This window comes from Pygocentrus nattereri, chromosome 16 (assembly GCF_015220715.1).
Source record: "Pygocentrus nattereri isolate fPygNat1 chromosome 16, fPygNat1.pri, whole genome shotgun sequence".
In the NCBI taxonomy this organism is placed as follows: domain Eukaryota; kingdom Metazoa; phylum Chordata; class Actinopteri; order Characiformes; family Serrasalmidae; genus Pygocentrus; species Pygocentrus nattereri.
The window spans coordinates 33,294,486-33,317,077 of NC_051226.1; the positions used below are offsets into that span (position 1 = coordinate 33,294,486).

General features: G+C 40.9%; 1 protein-coding gene across 1 annotated transcript in view; it reads left to right on the forward strand.

The window, feature by feature from the left end:
- Positions 1–22,245, forward strand: part of LOC108410752 (endoplasmic reticulum metallopeptidase 1) — a 55,637-nt gene extending 33,392 nt beyond the window's left edge. The window contains exons 10-16 of the mRNA XM_017681994.2: positions 9,402–9,576; positions 10,617–10,807; positions 12,422–12,574; positions 15,703–15,905; positions 17,445–17,560; positions 19,874–20,037; positions 20,292–22,245. Of these exons, the coding sequence (XP_017537483.2) occupies positions 9,402–9,576; positions 10,617–10,807; positions 12,422–12,574; positions 15,703–15,905; positions 17,445–17,560; positions 19,874–20,037; positions 20,292–20,462 (1,173 nt within the window). The 3' untranslated portion in view covers positions 20,463–22,245. The remainder of the gene's footprint in view (positions 1–9,401; positions 9,577–10,616; positions 10,808–12,421; positions 12,575–15,702; positions 15,906–17,444; positions 17,561–19,873; positions 20,038–20,291) is intronic.
- Positions 22,246–22,592: the final 347 nt, after the last annotated feature.

A 22,592-nucleotide genomic window follows, 5' to 3' on the forward strand; every position in this document is an offset into this window, starting at 1 on the left:
GCATTAACATTCAGCAGATTTGTCTAGAGCCTATGTTAATAATAGTAATAATTAATAATCATTTTATTTATATAGTTCTTTTCATGCCAGTGGCAGCTCAAAGTGCTTTACATGCAGGTGATAAAACATAGTTATACAAGAAACCATTAGTATTTAATTAGAATCAGAAGAAAATGAAAAAGATTATAAGATAAACACCACGAGACACACAGTATTAAGGAAATGCTCATTTAAACAGATACGTTTTTAGATGCTTCTTAAAAGTGAGCACTGAGCTTGACTGATTAATAAAAGGGGGAATTGAGTTCCACAGTTTAGAAGCAGAATAACTGAACGAGTCTATGTTTTCTGTATTTTACAGAGGGTGTCTGTAGAAAGCCACTATCTGCAGATCTTAGATTACGTGCCGAATCATAAACAGACAGACACTCTGTAATGTAAGCTGGTTCCAGGTTGTTCCGAGCTTTACAGACTGAATCATATAGGCAGCCAGTGCAGCTCTTTCAAATCGGGAGTGATGTGATCTCTCTCTTTTGTTTTTGTTAGGGTGCTGCTGCATTTTGTACAAGTCGTAAGGGATGTGTAGGTTTTTTAGGAAGGTCCAGTAAGAAGATCATTACAGTGATCAACTCTGCTGTAACAAACACATGAACTAGTTTCTCTGCGTCGCTCTGAGACAGAAAAGGCCGAACGTCAACGACATTTCTTAAATGGTAAAAAGCCGCTTTAGTGACTGTGTTTACATGCGGGGTGAAACAGAGCTCAGAGTCCAAGATCACACCCAGGTTTCGTACTTCAGGTTTGGTATACGAAGCTAAAGAACCGAGTTTCTCATAATACATTTATCTCAGAGTTTCTGTACCGACGATCAGTATTTCTGTTCTTTCATGATTTAATTGTAGAAAATTTTGTGACATCCACTGAGAGATATCTGACACACAGCTGGTCAGCCTGTCTACAGAGTCGTGATCTTCAGAAGGAATAGAAATTTATAATTGGGTGGCGTCAGCATAGCTATGAAAAATTATACTATGCTTCCTAATGACATCACCTCAAGGTAGCATGTACAAAGAGAAAAGCAAAGGCCCTAAGACTGAACCTTGAGAGACTCCACAAGAAAGGGCAAATCTTTTTGATGAATGGTTTCCAAGTGAAACCATGAACTGCCTATTACTTAAATATGACTTAAACCATTCTAAAGCTGTGCTCGAGAGGCCGACCCAGCAATCAAGTTGTGTATTCAAATGTTGTGTTGAGGATTTTTTTTTAGGAAACTCTGCTGTGTATTTAAGTTCAAAACATTTGACAGTTAAGATCTGACAATTATATTGGAAAATTGAGTTCATAACCTTTTAAACTTTTTTTTTGGACCATATAAAATTGAATTAACCAGTATTTCCCATTTTTAGCTCCTTAAAATCAGTATTTGTGTAAGTGGTGCAGTTTACATATCAGGTGAGCCCTTTGTTGATTCTGTAAGCAAGCTGTTTATGATGCTGCCTGATAAAACTGGATCAAAAAGCTTTTTTGTTTTATCTGTTTGTCTGTGATGTCACTGGGCCATGAACTCATGATTTAACAATAGGTGAAAGCTTAGACAGCTGCACCACTCTGGAACCCAATTACTGACTTGTTTTATAATGCTTACATTCCAGGTTAGAGGCATGTATCTGTTCCTATCACAGTAATAGACACCAGAGGTGTTCACAAATTGCCGAGTCAGGTCAGGTCAGGTTGAGCATGGCGAAATTTCATTTTAATTTCAAGTTTTACAAAATTCTCAAACAGGTTGAGTAGCGAGTAAGTTAAGCTTGAGCCCAATTGGAGCCATGAGTCAGTTAAGCAAAAGTAAGAGTGGAGTCGCGAGTCAGTTAAGCACAAGCCCGATGGGAGTTTCGAGTCAGTTAAGCAGAAACCCAATGGGAGTTGCAAGTCAGTTAAGCAGGAACCCAATGGGAGTTGCGAGTCAGTTAAGCAGGAACCCAATGGGAGTTGTGAGTCAGTTAAGCAGGAACCCAATGGGAGTTGCGAGTCAGTTAAGCAGGAGCTGGATGGGAGTTGCGAGTCAGTTAAGCAGGAGCCTGACGGGAGTTGCGAGTCAGTTAAGCACGAGCCCAGTTTGAAGTCGTGAGTCAGTTAAGTAGGAACCCAGTGGGAATTGCAAGTCAGTTAAGCACGAGTCCGAGTGGAGCCGCGGTCAGCTAAGCATGAGCTCATGTGGATTCTTGGACCAGTTATGCACAAGCCTGAGAGGAACCTTGAGTCAGTTAACCCTGTAAAGCCTAAACCATTAAATAATTGACAGAAAATTCTAATTCGTTGATACTGGAGTGTTTATTAGACCTTCTGTCAAATAAATAAATTTTAAAAAATGAAAACACTTTGCATATAGGAGTTTTGTTTTGTAACATATTTGATACATCCTGACTTTTTTGCAGTTTATCACAGCATTTTTTTTTTGTTAAACAAAGAAAAACATACAGAACAGATTTTTTTACCCTTTATACTCTGAGTTTCCTTTAAATCTTTACTCAGGTCATTTCAAATTTAGAAAAGAACAATTGGGATCTCCAAAAAATCTGTACACAGTTTTACACACTGCAATTTCCTGTAGCATTTCGTCAGTCACAAAACTTTTGAAATACATGTATGGTGTCCAGTGAAGCCTGTCTTCTGAATCTCCCTCAACACATTCATCAAATTCTGCAGCTGGAGGTTCAAATCTTTTTTCTTCAATGATACTCTATCCTTTTCACTTTGCCCCTTGCTAACTGCTTTGTTGTTGCGTCCTGTATTGTTGTCTGGTCCTCAACACTTGTCTCTTCAACACTTTTATCTTGCAAGTCTTCCTCATCACTACTATCTGAGTTTCCTTCTGTACACGTTGCAGTAGGAGTCCATTCCTCATCATCATCATCATCTTCTCCTAACTGTTCCAGGTCACTTGAATCGCCATCTAAAATCATCTTCAGGACATCTTCAACACTGGCATCTAAAAAAAATACACATCACAACAAATTATTGTGTATTTCTCCTCTGAATTAGTCCGTTTTTAGTGAAAATCAAGAAGCAAAAGACAATTCTTAGCAAGCAAGCCATGGCATCATCCAACTAGTCATCAATCATCATTATACAGCAGGTTGCATATACAAAAAAATACAATATAGGCTATAAATATTTCAGTTTCCACTCTAAATATATCTATGTCATTTAAACCTTTAATTAGTTTAAATAATCAAAAGAGTGTATGTTGCTTTTTGCAATGCATAATGCGTGAAATGCAATAAAAATGATTTACAGATAAACAACCTTACATACCTGCTGTATATAATTTGATTCACACATTTTCAACAAGATTTTACAATAAAATAAATTATTAAATATTAAGTAATCATAAGTTGCATCAATCCAGTAAATATTCGTATTGAAGAATCAGTAACAATTTGAGTGGTTTTCTTACCTTAACTTTACAAAATTGGTAAATATCCATGCGAAACCACAGGTAGGTCACTTATTTGACAACGGCCATCTTGGATGTCTCAATTGAAGGTCCATTGGTGCATCATCAGATCATCAGTGCACAGATAATACACCAGGGGGCAGAAGACATGTAGCTGATTTTATACATCAGGCTTTTCAGGAAAAACGTTATCGTACTGATGACGTGGAGGTCTCAAAAACTCATGTGTCAAATATGATTCGCTTGGCGTTAAAGGGTTGAGCACAAGCCTGAGTTAAGTCACGAGTTAGTTAAGCATGAACCCGAGTGGAGTTGTGAGTCAGTTAAGTGCGATTGAGCCTGTGTGTGTGTGGTGTTATGCATAGTTCTATATGTTTGTTTGGTTTTAAACTCTGGGCTCTGATAGTATCTCAGTCATATGACTGCAGTGGTGTGTTTCACCTTCACGGTTCATTTGAATAATGATTGCACTGTCTGCTCTGCAGTAACCTCTGGGGGGGGGGGGTACGTGTGTGTGTGTGTGTGTGTGTGTGTGTGTGTGTGTGTGTGCGCATGTGCGAATGCCTATGTGTGCTTTGTAGTGTTTTTTTTCCCTCTAAAAGAAAATTCACAGATATTTCTATTCCTTCCATTTTAACATCTGTATTGAGTTCAGGTGTTTTAACCAGACCTTTTGCTAACAGGTGTATGAAATCAAGCACATAGCCTTGCAGCCTCCATAGACACACACTGGCAGTAGAATGGGTCGTACTGAAGAGAGTGGGGCTGCCAAGTACTGAAGCACATAGAGCACAAAAATCACCTCCTCTTTTAAATCACTCAATATAGAGTTCCAAACTGCCTTTCTGTCAGGAGCTTCATAAAATGGCTTTTCATGGTTGAGCAGCTGCACACAAGCCTAAGATCACTATGTGAAATGCCAAGTGTTGGCCGGGAGCTGTAAAGCACCACCTCTGGAGCAGTGGAAACATGTGACTCATCACTCCAGAGAACGTCACATCTGTCAGTATGATGATGAATCTGGGTTTGGTGGATGCCAGGAGAACGTTGCCTACTGGAATGCATAGTTCCAACAGTAAAGTTTGGTGGAGGAGGGATAATGAGCTGGGGCTGTTTTTCAGGCCCCTTACTTCCAGTGAAGGGTGATTATTAACGTTACAGCACAAAGACATTTTACACAATTACCTGCTTCGAGCTTTGCGTCAGCAGTCATCTCTGTCTTTTCTTCTGTAATAATTTTCATCCTTTCATTCCTAATACAATACAATAAACTACAATACACAGTGAAGTACAATAAAAATAAGTGCAGCTTATAATTCAGTGCTCATTTAAGTGCTGTGTAAAGAGACGAGTCTTCAGTCTACGTTTGAAGACAGCAAGAGACTCTGCTGTTCGGACAGCCAGTGGGAGTTCATTCCACCATCTGGGTGCCAGTACAGAGAACATTCTCGACGCTTGTCTTCCGTGCACCTTGAAGGATGGCGGGTCAAGCCGAGCTGTACTCGAAGCTCGAAGGGCTCGTGGTACAGTTAGAGATTTCACCATTGTGATATACAATAGTGATATACACTGCTCAAAAAAATAAAGGGAACACTTAAACAACACAATATAACTCCAAGTAAATCAAACGTCTGTGAAATCAAACTGTCCACTTAGGAAGCAACACTGACAATCAATTTCACAGCTGTTGTGCAAATGGAACAGACAACAGGTGGAAATTATTGGCAATTAGCAAGACACACTCAATAAAGGAGTGGTTCTGCAGGTGGGGGCCACAGACCACTTCTCAGTACCTTTCTGCTTTCTGGCTGATGTTTTGGTCACTTTTGAATGTTGGTGGTGCTTTCACACTCGTGGTAGCATGAGACGGACTCTACAACCCACACAAGTGGCTCAGGTAGTGCAGCTCATCCAGGATGGCACATCAATGCGAGCTGTGGCAAGAAGGTTTGCTGTGTCTGTCAGCATAGTGTCCAGAGGCTGGAGGCGCTACCAGGAGACGTGGAGGAGGCCGTAGGAGGGCAACAACCCAGCAGCAGGACCGCTACCTCTGCCTTTGTGCAAGGAGGAACAGGAGGAGGATCTTCTCAGATGAAAGCAGGTTCACATTGAGCACATGTGACAGACGTGACAGAGTCTGGAGACGCCGTGGAGAGCGATCTGCTGCCTGCAACATCCTTCAGCATCCGTTCAGCCGGTTTGGCAGTAGGTCAGTAATGGTGTGGGGTGGCATTTCTTTGGAGGGCCGCACAGCCCTCCATGTGCTCGCCAGAGGTAGCCTGACTGCCATTAGGTACCGAGATGAGATCCTCAGACCCCTTGTGAGACCATATGCTGGTGCGGTTGGCCCTGGGTTCCTCCTAATGCAGGACAGTGCTAGACCTCATGTGGCTGGAGTGTGTCAGCAGTTCCTGCAAGATGAAGGGATTGAAGCTGTGGACTGGCCCGCCCGTTCCCCAGACCTGAATCCGATTGAGCACATTTGGGACATCATGTCTCGCTCCCTCCACCAACGTCACGTTGCACCACAGACTGTCCAGGAGTGGGCAGATGCTTTAGTCCAGGTCTGGGAGGAGATCCCTCAGGAGACCATCTGCCACCTCATCAGGAGCATGCCCAGGCGTTGTAGGGAGGTCATACAGGCACGTGGAGGCCACACACAATACTGAGCCTCATTTTGACTTGTTTTAAGGACATTACATCAAAGTTGGATCAGCCTGTCGTGTGTTTTTCCACTTTAATTTTGTGTGTGACTCCAAATCCAGGCCTCCATTGGTTAATACATTTGATTTCCATTGATTTTTGTGTGATTTTGTTGTCAGCACATTCAACTTTGTACAGAACAAAGTATTCAATGAGAATATTTCATAATTTTCATAATTCATTCAGATCTAGGATGTGTTATTTGAGTGTTCCCTTTATTTTTTTGAGCAGTCTATATTGCTATATTGGCCAGCCTTAATCAATAGTACCGTTAAATATGACTTTCCAGGAGATTACAAATTCGATCCCTGGTGTTGCTACAGCCATCCGTAGCTGAGAGTCCAAGAGAGCACAATTGGCCTCGCTCTCTGTGTTGGTAGGAAAAGAGACTTTCCTCCTCCCCACATGAATATTTCGAAATCGTGTTTGGTTTGCAAGATGTCATCAGTTATACGCTTGAATTGATTGAATTTATTGTCCTCCGATTAAATCATGCTTGATGTGTAGAGGCCTTTAGACAGGGCCTGACTTCAGGGTGGGTGTGTGTGCATATCTTCCTTTACTACTCACTGGACAGGCTGTGCTAAACTGGGTTAGAGGCCATGCAGTGTGAATCACCTCGGTGTGATGCAAGACACATGAGTGTGTGTGTGTGTGTGTGTGTGTGTGTGTGTTTCCTCTTTCCAGTTCCAGTTTGGCGTGTGCTAATGTTGATTAATACACTTTAGCCTCTTTTCTACTGAAGAGCCAAATGGTTTTCTATATGCTGTGCTGCTAAATCAGGACCAGAAAATCCTGAAGAAAACTGCCCAAAGATTGGCTAACTGCTAACACGCTAATACACACACACACACACACACACACACACACACACAAAACGTTTGATTCGGGCTGTCGCTCCAACACCAGTCACTCAGGGTTGTGCTCTCAGAGTATTCCTTCTCTAAAGAGGTGTTGTTTGAGCATCAGTTACTAAAACCGAGCCTGTAGTGTGGTGGGTAGCACCTTTAGCATGCTAACTACACTAGCTTCAGCTCAAAGCACCACAGAACAGTCCTGTTGGCAGCTGTTGTCCTTTCTGTCACTTAAACGTCAGACATTTGAGAGCTGTGCACTCATATGGGAGTCCTTATCATGCAAAAGGGTCTTTTTTAGGCATCAGTTAGCTGGAACCTAGCCTGCATTGCTGTGGGAGGCACCATACGCTTGCATTACACCAATAGCAAAAGGCAAGTGGGCCACTGTCGGCCCCCGGATGGCAAAGATGGTTGTCCACTGGCGCTTTGCTCAGCAATTTCCTGGCTGCCCACAGAATATTAGACAAAAATTTCCACCCATGGTCCAATTTACTGATTTTCCTTCCATCATTTAGTTATACTTTGTAAATTAGCTCATTAAATAATTTTAATCTAGTTTAGCGTCAGCAATATCCTATAAAATCATTTTATGTCAGGCCTAGTCATGATTTTTTCCCTGTCAGTTGTTTGCAATGTTTGTCTAAGTTTATTTAAAAAAAAAAAAAGTCTTTGTGCATTTAAAATATTTTTGAGAAGATTAAAAACTAGTTAGAGCTTGTATACAGGACAGTAATCTGGGTGGTCCAAGGGTGGACCAGCAGTGGGAAACAGTCATTGACTAGGGTGCTGAAGTATCAAGCCAGTGGACCGATATACACTATATTTCCGAAAGTATTCGTATGAACTTAAGTGACATCCCATTCTTAATCCATAGAGTTTATGATGTCGGCCCACCCTTTGCAGCTATAACAGCTTCAACTCTTCTAGGAAGGCTTCACAAGGGTTAGGAGTGTGTTTTATAGGAATTATTGACCGTTCTTCCAGAGGCTCATTTGTGAGGTCGGACACTGATGTTGGACTGATGTTGTTTTATTAAGGTTCTCTCTCTCTCCAAAACCAGCTGCTCAACTTTGCGTCAGTAAAGCTTTTGTTAGTCAGAATCAGACCTGCTTTGTGGTGAGCAGAGATGCTAGCTAAGCTAGTAACCGGCTCTTCTCTCCTGGTTAGCAGCGCAGTTCGTGAGGGCGGGTACTAATGTCGGATGATCATTTCGGGATCAACTCTCCCCAAAGGTATTGGATGGATCTCCATCGCTCCAGAGAACACAGTTCCACTGCTCCACAGCCCAGTGCTAGGGGGCTTTATACTTCTGTAGCCCATGATTGGCATTGGGCATGGTAAGCTCATGTGCAGCTGCTCCAGACCATCCCATTCGACTGCTCAGTGCTTTTCTGTGGAGATTATACAAGCCGCAATTGAATGTTAAAGAGTGCCAGGACTGATTTGAATGAGTTTCATCCTCTAAACCTAACAAATTAAATAGTAACCAGGACTATGAGGCATTTATTAAACATCAACCCAAGAATGGGGGAAAATCAGACTCATGAAACTCTGAAGTCATATTAGAAATGAACGAGTATGGAGTATTAAAGCCCGTTCCCACCAGGTAGAGGCGTTTTTTGGCAGCAGTATATCAAAATATTGACTTAGTATGTCAACATTTACATTTACATTTACATTTATGGCATTTAGCAGACGCTCTTATCCAGAGCGACTTACAAAAGTGCTTGTCATTACTTCAGAATATCTCATGTTAATAAAGGTCGACATAATTTTAAAGAGCTTTGCTCTAAATTGCTACCTGAAGTTATCTGTGCATTGAGACCTAAAACAAATACAAGTAGAAAAATACCTACAACTCAACACAGAGTCTACACAACACTAAACCTGCTGAAAAAAAGTTTGTAATAAAATACAGTGAACAAAAAGAGGTGAAGATCTTTAATAGACAGTGCCAAATGACATCTCAGATGTCATGATTTTGACATAAAAAAGCAAGATTTCAAGAAAGTAAGTCAATATCTTCAGAAAATAAGTACTTATTTCAATATACTACGTCAGTATTTTGAGAAAAAAAAGTATTACAATATTTGGCGTCTGTGTAGATTGAACTGTTCACTCGTATTGTTGTGCCAATAATATTGCTTGAAATTCAAAAACTTTGTAGTACATTAGAAGAGAAAGCAAAGTAGGGGCATTTTCATTCATGGTCCCAATTGAATGTGGATGAAAAATAGCTGATATCAGCATCAGCCCACAGTTAGCCTTATCGGTGCGTCCCTAATAATAGTTTGACCCAGTAGAGTAAGTAATGTAATGATTAAAGATGAATGATTGTTTTTTTTTTTCTCTCTCTCTCTCTCTCTCTCTCTCTCTCTCAGAGAGTGCGGAGGTTGGAGCTGGGGGAGCTGTTTTTTGACGTCAGTCTGCTGTTGTGGTGCTGCGTGCTGGTGTACCTCACGCAGCGGGGTCTCTGTTCTGCATATGTGCCCATGCTGATGGTGGCTTTTCCTCTGGCCACCAAACTCCTGCTCTCTGGTCACTTCAGAAACAGAGGTGAGCACCGTCCACTGCTACACAGTTAGTGGTGGGAGGTATACAGGTGGAGTTGTCTTTGCTTTAGTGACCTGCGTGGGCTTCTCCATCGTGAATTAATTTTAGGGCCATTACTATTAGTGGTATTATATTATATATATTTATAATTGTTTTAAATGTTATATTTAAAATTGTAGTTCGCTATTTTTATTCATTAGTTGAGTTTGGCTAAAAAAGTAGAAAATGTGCCATAACTTTTGGTGAGGATGTTTTGACTTGTTTTCATTAGAAAGCCAACAAAACATGTAATGTGACCAGGGTTTTTAATATATATATATATATATATATATATATATATATATATATATATATATATAAGATTATATATATAAGATTTGTTCAAGATTTTGAGTGTGTTTGTGTGAATGTGTGGCTATTCAGTCTAAAGAGCATTTGTGAGGTCAGACACTTGATGTTGGACGAGGGGGGTCTGGGTCACAGTCGATGATCCAAGAGCCACTGGAGTTCCTCCACACCAAACTGGCCTTTATGGAGCTGCTTTGTGCTCAGGGGCTCAGTCATGCTGGAACAGGAAAGGCTTTTTCCCAAACTGCTGACACAGAGCTGGGAGCAGATAACTGTGTAAAATGTCTTTGTGTTGTAGCATCAACATCACTGTTCACTGGAATTAAGGGGCCTGAAAAACAGCCCCAGCTAATTATCCCTCCTCCACCAAACTTTACTGTTGGCACTATGTAATCGGGGAGGTATTGTTCTCCTGACATCCACCAAACCCAGATTCAACAAGATGGTGGAATATGTGACGCATCACTCCAGAGAACACGTTTCCACTGCTCCAGAGTCTAATGGGGGCGCTTTACACCACTCCAGCCGACACTTGGTTGGCATTGAGCATAGTGATCTTAGGCTTGTGTGCAGCTGCTCAGCCATAGAGACCCATTTCATGAAGCTCATGTAGCACAGTTCTTGTGCTGAAATTGCTGATATCATTTGTAGATCATTTGTAGATATGTGTGATGTCTGTGCTTCTGTGTGTGCAGGTGCTTCACTGTGCTATGCGGTTCTGTACCTGCTGGGTCTGGCTCTGCCGTACGCTCACCTCATGTTCCTCATCTGGGTGGTCTTTGAAATCTTCACTCCCATTATGGGCCGCAGCGGCACTGAAATCCCCCCTGACGTGGTGCTCGCCTCCCTCGTCACCGTGGCAACCATCCTACTTTCATCCTTCTTTGTAAGTGACTCCTCACACAGTTGAGGGCTGCTAGAACCCTTGTCAGGAATCATGTACCGAGAGTGTAACAGAGTGATGTAGTGTATTGTACCGTTTGAGATGAGGCTCTTGGAATGGAAATGCAATTATTGTTCTGTTCGAGACAGGTTGCTGTATCTCGGCTCCAAAGTGGGCAGCGTAGTGCGAAAGCCCAGGTTCTCAACAACACCGAACTGACCCAAACCCTTGTCAATAAAAGTTGCGACAGAGTTTGTACATCACTTCCATTTTGGGTCGAAGCTTTGACATCGCTTGCTTGAACGTTTGGAGACGAACGGACCTATTCGCATTTATAAGCACTGCAGTTGGTTTCCTCATACGTTAAATCTGTAAGGAGAGACGGTCAAACACTAGAAATTTGTGAAAATGTCAGGTTCTCTTTCGAATTCTCCCAGTCCACCTTAAATGGTGCTGCATTTACGTTTTGGTACCTCAGTCAGAATTTAAGGTGGAACAGGAAAATTCTAACAAGAAGCTGGAGAATGAGAAGCGACTTGAGCCTCGTAAAACAGTCGAACATTGAGAGACATTTTACAAGAAACTTCAACATTCGAGGAAAAGTTTTCTGGTGAAGACGGGAGGAAAGCGACTATAGCTAAAGCTTAAAGCAGAGCAAAGTAAGTTTATATTTTTTATCCTATAGTAGGACATTATCACACACTGAGACATACTGGACATTACATTTTGTGGCTGCCAAGTGGCTTGATTTTAGTTGAAAGGACAAAATGGCTCTTCTTAACATTTGTGTTGTGACTCCTGACCTAACCGGGCTTTAAAGCAGAGGGAGCAGGTCGGATTTCTCACTCATCCAGCTGTGGTTTTGTTATGTGGCGCCACTGACCGTCTGGGCGCTGCACTTACCCACTTCCAAGTTCTGCCTTTTACGTTCTGTCAACGTTGTTATCAATTAAAATTTAGAAAATCGTTTTTGATCGTTATGAATCATTTCAGTATCGTCCACATCCGCATCGCCATGCTTCTAAGAATCGATTTTTTCCCTGTACCACTGGTGCAGATTAACTCATGTATCTTTTTCATTTTGACATTTTAATTGAAGGACTTGACGTTTGTAAGGCGAGTATGAATATTATGTAGACTTTACACCTTTTTGCATTTATTTATTTCATCAGGGACAATAAACGATAATCAACCTAAAAGTAAATGTGCCGGTTTAACTGGTTGGATGACTGAAGCCTTAAGCCTTAATCAGAATAACAGTTTAAGTACAGACAGAACTGGTCTTATAACAGTCACCCAGTCTTATAACAACACACTCATAAAACAGAACTGAGATCCCACTCTCACTGCCTCTCTCTCTCTCTCTCTCTCTCTCTGTCTCTCTCTCTCTCTGTCTCTCTCTCTCTCTGCCTCTCTCTCTCTGTCTCTCTCTCTCTCTCTGTCTCTCTCTCTCTCTCTGTCTCTCTCTCTCTCTCTGTGTCTCTGTCTCTCTCTCTGTGTCTCTCTGTCTCTCTCTCTGTGTCTCTGTGTGTCTCTCTCTCTCTGTCTGTGTCTCTCTCTCTCTCTGCCTCTCTCTCTGTGTCTCTCTCTCTCTCTCTCTCTCTCTCACACACACAGATGCACTTCATCTACCTGGCGCGCAGCACTAAGCGTGTGTTGGCAGCTCTCGGGACCGTCTTCACAGTGATGTTCATCCTGGTCTCCTGTGGCCTGTTTTTTCCATATTCAGCTGACCTGGCCAGCCCGCGACCCAAACGGGTCATCATACAGGTAACTCTAAACCACCATCTGTTATTTCATCATTCAGGTAACTCTAGCACCCATACACACACACACACACACACACACGTACACACACACACACACGCAAGTGAAGCGTGAATATTAGAGCTGGGTCTTCAGGTCAGCCCATAAGCTTCAAAACTCAGTCAGAAGACAAAAAAACCCACATGTAATAATGCTAATTTCTGCTAACACACATACAGGATTCCATGTTTAGTTGTGTTTATTCCAGCGATGTGGATTAGAGTCAGTCGGAGCAGAACAAAGAGCTTCATGCTGTAAATGTGATGTTTTAAGGAAAGAGGAAAAACTTGAAAGCTTGAAACTGTGGCTGGTTCTTCAAAGGTTCTTTAGTAAAGGAAATGGTTCCATTTTAAACTGTATAGCACCAAAACAGTTCTTCTTTTGTTACAAACATGACCTATAACAGTAAAAGATTTGCAAGTCGAGTCTTTCAAGTAAATCTTTCATAAAGTACCGCAAATTAAAGACATCACGCAGGTCAGCCACTCCCTGATTCGGTGTGACGTCATACGAAACGTGAGAATAATCAAAGGCTTGTTATTTGAAGCTGTTTGTGTTCTAATGTTACGTAATGTCTTTACTGGCAAAATGCACTTAAATAGTTTTGAACAATTGGACAGTGGCATGTTGGGGAGTGCTGTCGCCTAACAGCGAGAAGGGTCTGGGTTCGATTCCCCGGCCAGGTAACCACGGTCCTTTCTGTGTGGAGTCTACATGTTCTCTCCGTGGCTGTGTGGGTTTCCTCCCACATGCAGTGAGGACAACTGGAGATGCTAAATTGTCCATAGATGTGAGTGTGTGAGCGAACGTATATGTCTGTGCGCCATACTGTCCTTTGATGGACTCCTATCTTCAACCCAATGAGCGCTGGGATAGGCTCCAGCACCCGCTGTGACCCAGGATGATAAGCCGAGTGGACGAGTGTGAGGCTGTCGTAAGATTAAGAAAACATTTAAGAACATAATATTTTCAAGAACACTGCCCTGTGATGGGCTGGCGACCTGTCCAGGGTGTATCCTGCCTTCCACCCAATGATCGCTGGAATAGACTCAAGCACCCCCCTGTGATCCTGATGGAGAAGCGGCTTAGAAAATGTGTGTGTGTGTATTTTTAAGAACATAACTTATTCTTATAATTATTTAAGAAAAAAATAGGAAAAAATATAGAATTCTTAAGAAGTTTTTGAAGAATAACAATTTTTGGATTTTTTTTCCCTTAAGAATGAAGTTTAGAAAAACACATATTGAAGAAGATTTTCTTTCTTAGGACGCTTTCGTGAATCCACCCCCTGGTTGTTTAGTTTGGGCAAATCGCCTGTTACATCACCTCAGCCCACTACTAGTCAGTAACTGGACTATAGGTTCTCCAGCATTCCTGCCCTTATTGGCAGTGGCATTAACACCGTTTATCCAGTGCTTGAAACAGCAGAGCTTGATTTAGTAAGACTGGCACGTTTGTGATTGTATCAAATGAACATTTCCATGAAAAGAATTTTAATTTCTTCTTTAATTGTAAAGGTACATTTTGCAGTTAATATTGTCATAAATAAACTGGGTGATTTATGTATTTATGAATATCAATTGACATATTCTGCCGCACTACAGTGGATGGAATGTTCATTTATAGTCAGATACGTTCAGATATATTCATATATGTTCAATTTCCTGGCTCCACCTCTAATGTTTGGATGGTTATGTTGTAATATATTCTAATTTATTTAGATATATTCATATACACTATATTTCCAAAAGTATTGTCACCCACCCATCCAAATCATTAAATTCAGTTAAGTTCCAGTCACTTCCATGGCCACAGGTGTATAAAGCCGAGCCCCTAGGCCTGCAGACTGCTTCTACAGACATTAGTGAAAGAATGGGTCGCTCTCAGGAGCTCAGTGAATTCCAGCGTGGTACCGTGATCGGACGCCACCTGTGCAGCAAGTCCAGTTGTGAAATTTCCTCACTACTAAATATTCCACAGTCAACTGTCAGTGGGATTATAACAAAGTGGAAGCGACTGGGAACGACAGCAACTTAGCCACAACATGGTCAGCCACGTAAAATGACAGAGCGGGGTCAGCGGATGCTGAGGGGCATAGTGCACAGAGGTCACCAACTTTCTGCAGAGTCGATCACTACAGACCTCCAAACTTCATGTGGCCTTCAGATCGAAGCCTTACATCACCAATCATGCAAAGTGTGGAATGCAGTGGTGTAAAGCGCCGCCACTGGACTCTAGAGCAGTGGAGACGTGTTCTTTGGAGTGACCAATCACGCTTCTTCAACTGGAAATCCGATGGACAAGTCTGGGTTTGGCGGTTGCCAGGAGAACGGTATTTGTCTGACTGCACTGTGCCAAGTGTAGTTTGGTGGAGGCGGGATTATGGTGTGGGGTTGGTTTTCAGGAGTTGGATTCGGCCCCTTAGTTCCAGTGAAAGGAACTCTTAAAGCTTCAGCGCCAATAGATTTTGGACAATTTCATGCTCCCAACTTTGTGGGAACAGTTTGGGGACGGCCCCTTCCTGTTCCAACATGACTGAGCACCAGTGCACAAAGCAGGTCCATAAAGACGTGGATGAGCCAGTTTGGTGTGAAAGAACTTGCCTGACCTCAACCTGATAGAACCATATTAAACCCAGATTAAGAGAGGGATGTCACTCAAGTTCATATACGTGTGAAGCCAGAAAAGCGAATACTTTTGGAAATATAGTGTATATTCAAGAACCTGGCTCCACCTCTGATGGTTGGATGGTTATATTCTAATATATTTTTATTTATTCAAATATATTCATGTATCTGGCTCCAGTGCTGATGGGTTGATGTATATATTCAAATATATTTTATTATATTCATATATATTCAAGTACCTGGCTCCACATCTGATGGTTGGATGTGTATATCCTAATATATTCAGATTTATTCATATATATTCAAACATATATTTGCTTACATTCAAGAGCACTTAGTGACCCTCAGTGGCCTTGAAATTCAGGAAAAATTGATTGCTGAATCATTTTGTTGGTAGCATCTTAGAATCGCCCCATCTTCTACTGAGGACTAACGTGGGTCACATTTCTGGCTTACTTTGTTCAGCACACCACACGTACGTTCCATGCTGTGGATGGGTCGGTAGAGCGGATGGACTCCGGCCTGTGGATCAACAGCTTGGACTACACGGGCATGAGCCACGTCACCCCTCACGTCCCTGAGATAAACGACACCATCCGCACACGCTGTGCCGACGACCTGCCCTTCTGCGGCTTCCCCTGGTTCCTCCCTGTCAAATTCCTCGTCAAGTGAGTTGTTTCACAATGGAGGAAAAGAACAAAGAAAAACTAAGTTTTGAACAGCTAGTTTTTATTGTATAATTAAATTCCATTCTATTACATTAGTGACAAAGACTGATTTAATACAGTACTGTGCAAAAGTTAGAGTACCCTTGCATAATCAATTCATTTTCCAGCCAAAATAGCCAGGGACCCTCAAATAAAAAGCATTACTTCATTAACAGCTACTAGCGCTGCTCTGTAGGTGACCCTGCCAGTCTGCAGTGACAGCAGAGGAGGGTAAAGTTCAGCTCCTCACTGCTGGACTTTAGTTTCATTTAGGGCATCATATACCTTCAAAGAGGGGGGGGGGGGGGGGGGGGGGGCAATTATTTATTATCAACCCCACTAATTCTTCAGTGATATGAAGCAGAAGTCAGCAATTCAGCAGCTTCTTTTTCGAATTTTCTGTTCCAGCTTAAATGGTGCAGTAATTCTGACACCAATGTAACAGCTGCACCATTCACGGTGGAACAGATAATTCGAACAAGAAGCTGGCAAATAAGAAACTGACTTCAGATTGGTGCAAGAAGGTGCGAAGGTTAATCTATTATGAATATCTACGCAGATTAAGGAGGATCTATAACTTGCCTACAAACCATCAATGTAAGTAAATTACTACATAAAGTTAAGATCCCCTGAATAGCCTATTAAATGAAATAAGCTTAATATAAAACCAGAGCGACAGGTTCTCTGTGTTTCACCAACTACATGGCCATGTCTACACAGCAGCAATGTTGACCACCCCAAAACGGCAGTGCCATTGACATGCCTGGCTGGACCCAACGTGACATCTATGCATGTATATCTGTGGTTACAATGATGATCATTTATTCCTGGAATTGTGTGGTGGTCTAACACCGCAGCTCAATGCGGAAGCAGAAACTTTTTTTTTTCCTTCATTTCTCCACCAAACTGCAGCTGGACTAATGAACCTGTGGGCCATTTGCTGTGAAGAGGAGTTACAGTGTCTTCGTAACCCTCCAAATCAGAATCAGACCTGATGATCTCTGTCCATCAGTCTAACACATCAAAACCCGTCGGACTGTCTCAGGGAGCTGATAGTTACTGGCGCACAGGACGAATAACACGGCCTGTATCTACGACATCTGTTTTGTTTGTGCACAACGCAGAAAAAGCGTGCACACTCTTAAAAAGAAAACATGAACACGTTGAAAAGAAAATGAAAGCATTAAGAAATTTTGATAGCGAATTAAAGAAAGCGTGCACACAATTAAAAGAAAACGAGAGGACAAATTGTTAGACGTAGGAACGAATTAAAAAATCGTGACCACAAATAAAAGTAAATGTACGTACGAACCACACATTGTTCACTCGAATCGCTCAGGCCTAGTATTGTCACTGCTGGTGTGAACAGAGGCTAGAACTGATCTATTGGAGGTTTGGAAAAATAGCAGTGTTGTAAATTAAATTTCATGTAATTATCACCATAATTACTCAGTTAACGTGTGTAAATTGTTCCTCATATTATCTGTGATTGTGTATCAGGAAGAACTGGTATCTGCCAGCGCCTGCTGTGTCTCCAAAATCACCGTTGGAGTTCAGGCTGCTGTCGAAGCAGCTGACAGAGTGGGGAGCAGTGAAGCTGAGCTTTGAAGCTAAAGGTGAGTTTGAGAATAAAAGCTGTTTCATGGAGCTTTTTCCTCTTGTTGACCTCAGAAAACGTTCCATGAAGAAATACGTAATGTTCGTTTTCTCCTGATCGTATCTGAGCTGCTATTTTCATTTAGATTGTTATTTTACCGTTGCAGTGATTTGCTTTTATTCCAGTATAAAGCACTTTTTTTACATTACATGAAAAGTACTGTATAAATAATAGTCTGCAGGACTTCAACCACAGTGTGAAAATAGTCCTAATAATAATCCTGTAATAACTGTGATCCAGTGCTTGAAACAGCAGAGCTTGATTTAGTATCAAATAAACATTTCCATGCAAAGAATTTTCATTGATTGTAAAAAATACACTTTACAGTTAATATTGTCATTAATAAACTGGGTGATTTATATATTTATAAATCTCAACTGACTTATTCTGCCGCACTACAGTGGATGGAATGTTCATTTATAGTCAAATACTCATATATTCATATATGTTCAAGAACATGGCTCCACAACTGGTTGGATGTTTATATTCTAATATATTCCTATATACTCAGTAGCTCCACCTCCGATGGGTAAATGTTTATATTCAAATATATTCATATATATTCAAGTACCTGGCTTTATCTCTGATGGCTGGATGGTTATATTCTAATATATTCAAATGTAATTAATATATATTCAAGAACCTGGATCCACCTTTGATGGTTGGATGGCTATATTCTAATATGCTCTAATATAATCTAATATATTCATATATATTCAAAGACCTGGCTCCACCTCTGATGGTTGGATGGTTATATTCTAATATATTCTAATATAATCAAATATATTCATATATATTCAAAGACCTGGCTCCACCTCTGATGGTTGGATGTTTATATGCTAATATATTCAAATATATTCATACGTATGGATCTACCTCTGGTGGTTGGATGGTCATATTCCAATTTATTCAAATATAATTTATATTCAAGAACCTGGATCCACTTCTGATGGTTGGATGGTTATATTCTAATATAATCAAATATATTCATATATATTCACGTGCCTGGCTTCACCTCTGGTGGCTGGATGGTTATATTCTAATATATTCTAATATAATCAAATATATATTCACATGCCTGGCTCCACCTCTGGTGGCTGGATGGTTATATTCTAATATATTCTAATATAATCAAATATATTCATATATATTCACATGCCTGGCTCCACCTCTGGTGGTTGGATGGTTATATTCTAATATAATCAAATATATTCATATATATTCACATGCGTGGCTCCACCTCTGGTGGCTGGATGGTTATATTCTAATATATTCTAATATAATCAAATATATTCACATGCCTGGCTCCACCTCTGGTGGTTGGATGGTTATATTCTAATATAATCAAATATATTCATATATATATTCACATGCCTGGCTCCACCTCTGGTGGCTGGATGGTTATATTCTAATATAATCAAATATATTCATATATATTCACATGCCTGGCTCCACCTCTGGTGGTTGGATGGTTATATTCTAATATAATCAAATATATTCATATATATTCACATGCGTGGCTCCACCTCTGGTGGCTGGATGGTTATATTCTAATATATTCTAATATAATCAAATATATTCACATGCCTGGCTCCACCTCTGGTGGTTGGATGGTTATATTCTAATATAATCAAATATATTCATATATATTCACATGCCTGGCTCCACCTCTGGTGGCTGGATGGTTATATTCTAATATAATCAAATATATTCATATATATTCACATGCCTGGCTCCACCTCTGGTGGTTGGATGGTTATATTCTAATATATTCAAATGTAATTAATACATATTCAAGAACCTGGATCCACCTCTTATGGTTGGATGGTTATATTCTAATATATTCACATGCCTGGCTCCACCTCTGGTGGTTGGATGGTTATATTCTAATTTATTCATATATATTCAAGTATCTGAATATACACTGATGTATATATTTAGACGTAGTTTAATATATTCAGGTATCTGGTACATCTCTGGTAGTTGAATGTTCATATTGTTATATATAAAAATATATTAAAGATAATTGATATATATTCCAGTACCTTGCTTTGCTTCTGAGGACTGAATGTTTGGATAAGCACAGATATATAAATATATATTTTGGCGTGCCTTTATATGGATGGTTGTTTATACTGTAATATCTTCTAACACCCAATTGTTCCCTGCTGAATGAATAAATGTTCTACATCTGCTGGGCAAATGTTTCTAATATAATCACACGTGTACGAGTCCATATATAGTCTAATATATCCGAATATCTGCACTCCAGGGCCAAGCCACATGTCCCTGTACCTCCTCCCCCAGGCTGGTGCTTCCCTCACGGGCTGGTCATTCGGGGATGGGACCCCACAGTTTGACTTGAATGGAGAATATTTTATATTCTACTCTCACGGCCTGGACGCACCGACATGGAACTTCTGGCTTGAAGTCCAGGTAGATGTGAAGACTGAACACAATATATAATAACATGGAAAAAGATCAGAAAATAAAATGATTATTTACAAACAAAAAAACTGTTGATTTTAATACAGCAACACACAGAAGATGAAAATGTTACAGCCAATATTTTGGACTGAAAATGTAGAAAAAACAAACATATACATACACACACACACACGCGCGCGCTGCATCATACACCTTTACACTTCATCTTTTTTTCTTTGTCTCTGTTGTTTTCGTTTCCTAAGCCGCCTCCTGACCCTTCGGACGAAAAGGGCATCATCTCCGTGGCCATCTCCTCCCATTACTTCTTCGGAGATGACCGACGGACTCCAGAGTTGGACTCTTTGTTGCGGAAGTTTCCAGACTGGGCTTTCACTTCCTCTTGGGTCAGCATGTACCAAATGTACCGATACTGAGGGTCCGTTGTTTTTGGGGGCCTGCAGGTTCGGTCCTCAGAAAGTATGTGCCCAGACTCACACACACACACATCCGGCTTCTCGTCACTGCGTCACTGTGTTCAGAGTGGAGGACCTACAGACCAACCTGGCTGATTAAACACTCCTGTCACAGTTCCTTTTACAGCTCATCCTGTTTCCAGATTCCTTTGTATGGCTGAAATAGGGCTGCATGATTTGGACAAAACATCAGTATTGTGATTAGACTGTATACCAACAATAACATAAATAAGGCAGCATGGATAAAGATCAGCTTGGATTATAATGACCACCATAATAGTGGTAGCACTTATTAAAAACTACGATTGGTTAGAGGGCTCATTTGCATATTTTGCGATACTGATTTGCAAACGATATATTGTGCAGTCCTAGCTTTAACCATTTCATCTCTCACCCCCTTCAGTACATGTCTACCTCCTTCATCTCCATTTACACACAGTACTTTAAAAGGAATACTCAAGCATTTTCAGCCTAATCTCTAAATTTACTGTATATTTTATAACCAGAAAACCTGTTGACAGCCAAAGAGGCCCATCAGCGCATTTCAACTTAAAGGCCATGTTTATTGTGGCCTTTCTTGTGCTATCAGTCCTCGATAGCAGCTTTATATCCCTCAGCCTTGTGAGTTTGACAGTGTCCTCTCACTACAATACCCAGCATGCTTTATACAAATATACTAAAGGACCATTGGGAATCCCTGTGGTGTCACCCAATCATGACAGCTAGCCTAGTCCCTGATCTATAGACTAATAAATACAACCAAGCTAGCAACTCTTACACTCGTCAATCAGAACAATGATTCCATCACCGTTTCCACCCTTTCAGTCAGAGAAAATAAGCCAAACTGTGGTAACGTGTCTTGTACCTTGTTAACTTCAGCATTTAGCTTGTTGCCTTCGTCATTTCTGCTATTTCACTCACCCGTACACAAGCACAGTTGTGGCAGATGTACGGCCACAAAAAGCTATTCTGCTTCAGGGAAGTGCGCTAGAGTTACTGTCCGCAGTATCTGACCGTACGCTAGACACAGCAGAAGGAACCTGAGGCATAAATGCTGGAGTATTCCTTAGAGAAGTGAAACTGACAGACAGGGAGACTCTCTGTGGTATTAAAGGGTAGGTTGATCCATGCCTCAGACACACCACTAGGTGGCGACGTCATCTTGTGTTCTTTTTGTCTTCAGATCTGACAGGTCGAGAAGATTTTTCACAATTTCGTATTACAGAAGCAAATCTGCTCTTAATTTAGGAACCTTATCTTAAGTCTCATCTTCAGTTAGGAAATCTAAACCTACTCAGAGTTGCTGATCAGCTGTTACGTCTGTTGCCTAGGAACAGACCATAAACACACAGCTGGATTGTAAACACTGTCAAAATAACATTCAAATCTAAATTACAGCTGCCGTTACTGATGTAAAAAAGGTAGAACAAAACTAAAGTGTGATAAGCTGTAAGTAGTAAATACTGTGAGAGCACCCCTGCTGTTTATCAGTGTTGCCTCTCCTCAGTTTCAGTCTCCATTTCCCAAACGCTTTAGCCGAGCACGCTAATGTTACTCCTCCTGATAAACAGATACACGTTCAGCTCTGTCTCCTCGTTATTCACCACCATCACTGCAATATTCATCATCAAAATGAACACAGGAAGGTAATCAGAGGAACAGCGGAGAATAGAGTCTGCAGAGTCTGAGATTTTTAAAAAGCAGAGTTAGAAAAAAAAAACGTCTCCCAGTGAAAGCAGCGTGTTACAGAAGAAATACATGTAGCTCATTATGCTGGTAGTGAACTAAGCTGCCCGACACAGCTGCCTAAAAATTACAGAAACGTTTGCTTAAACAGACGTTAGGACTCTGTTGGGGTTCCTCCTAAATTTAGGACAGATTGTGAATTTAGAAACCGTCATTCTGTAATAAATTCAGTCCATACTGAAGTCGTCAGAGACTAAACACGAGATTCCAGAGTTAAGAGGTTTCTAATACAGTGCCTGTTTAACACAATCCATGATATTCCTTAAATGTTATTAAAGATTGAACATTCCAATCGTAACTCGACACAAACTTTACTATGTGTTTCAGTAGTGACTATATTAGCTC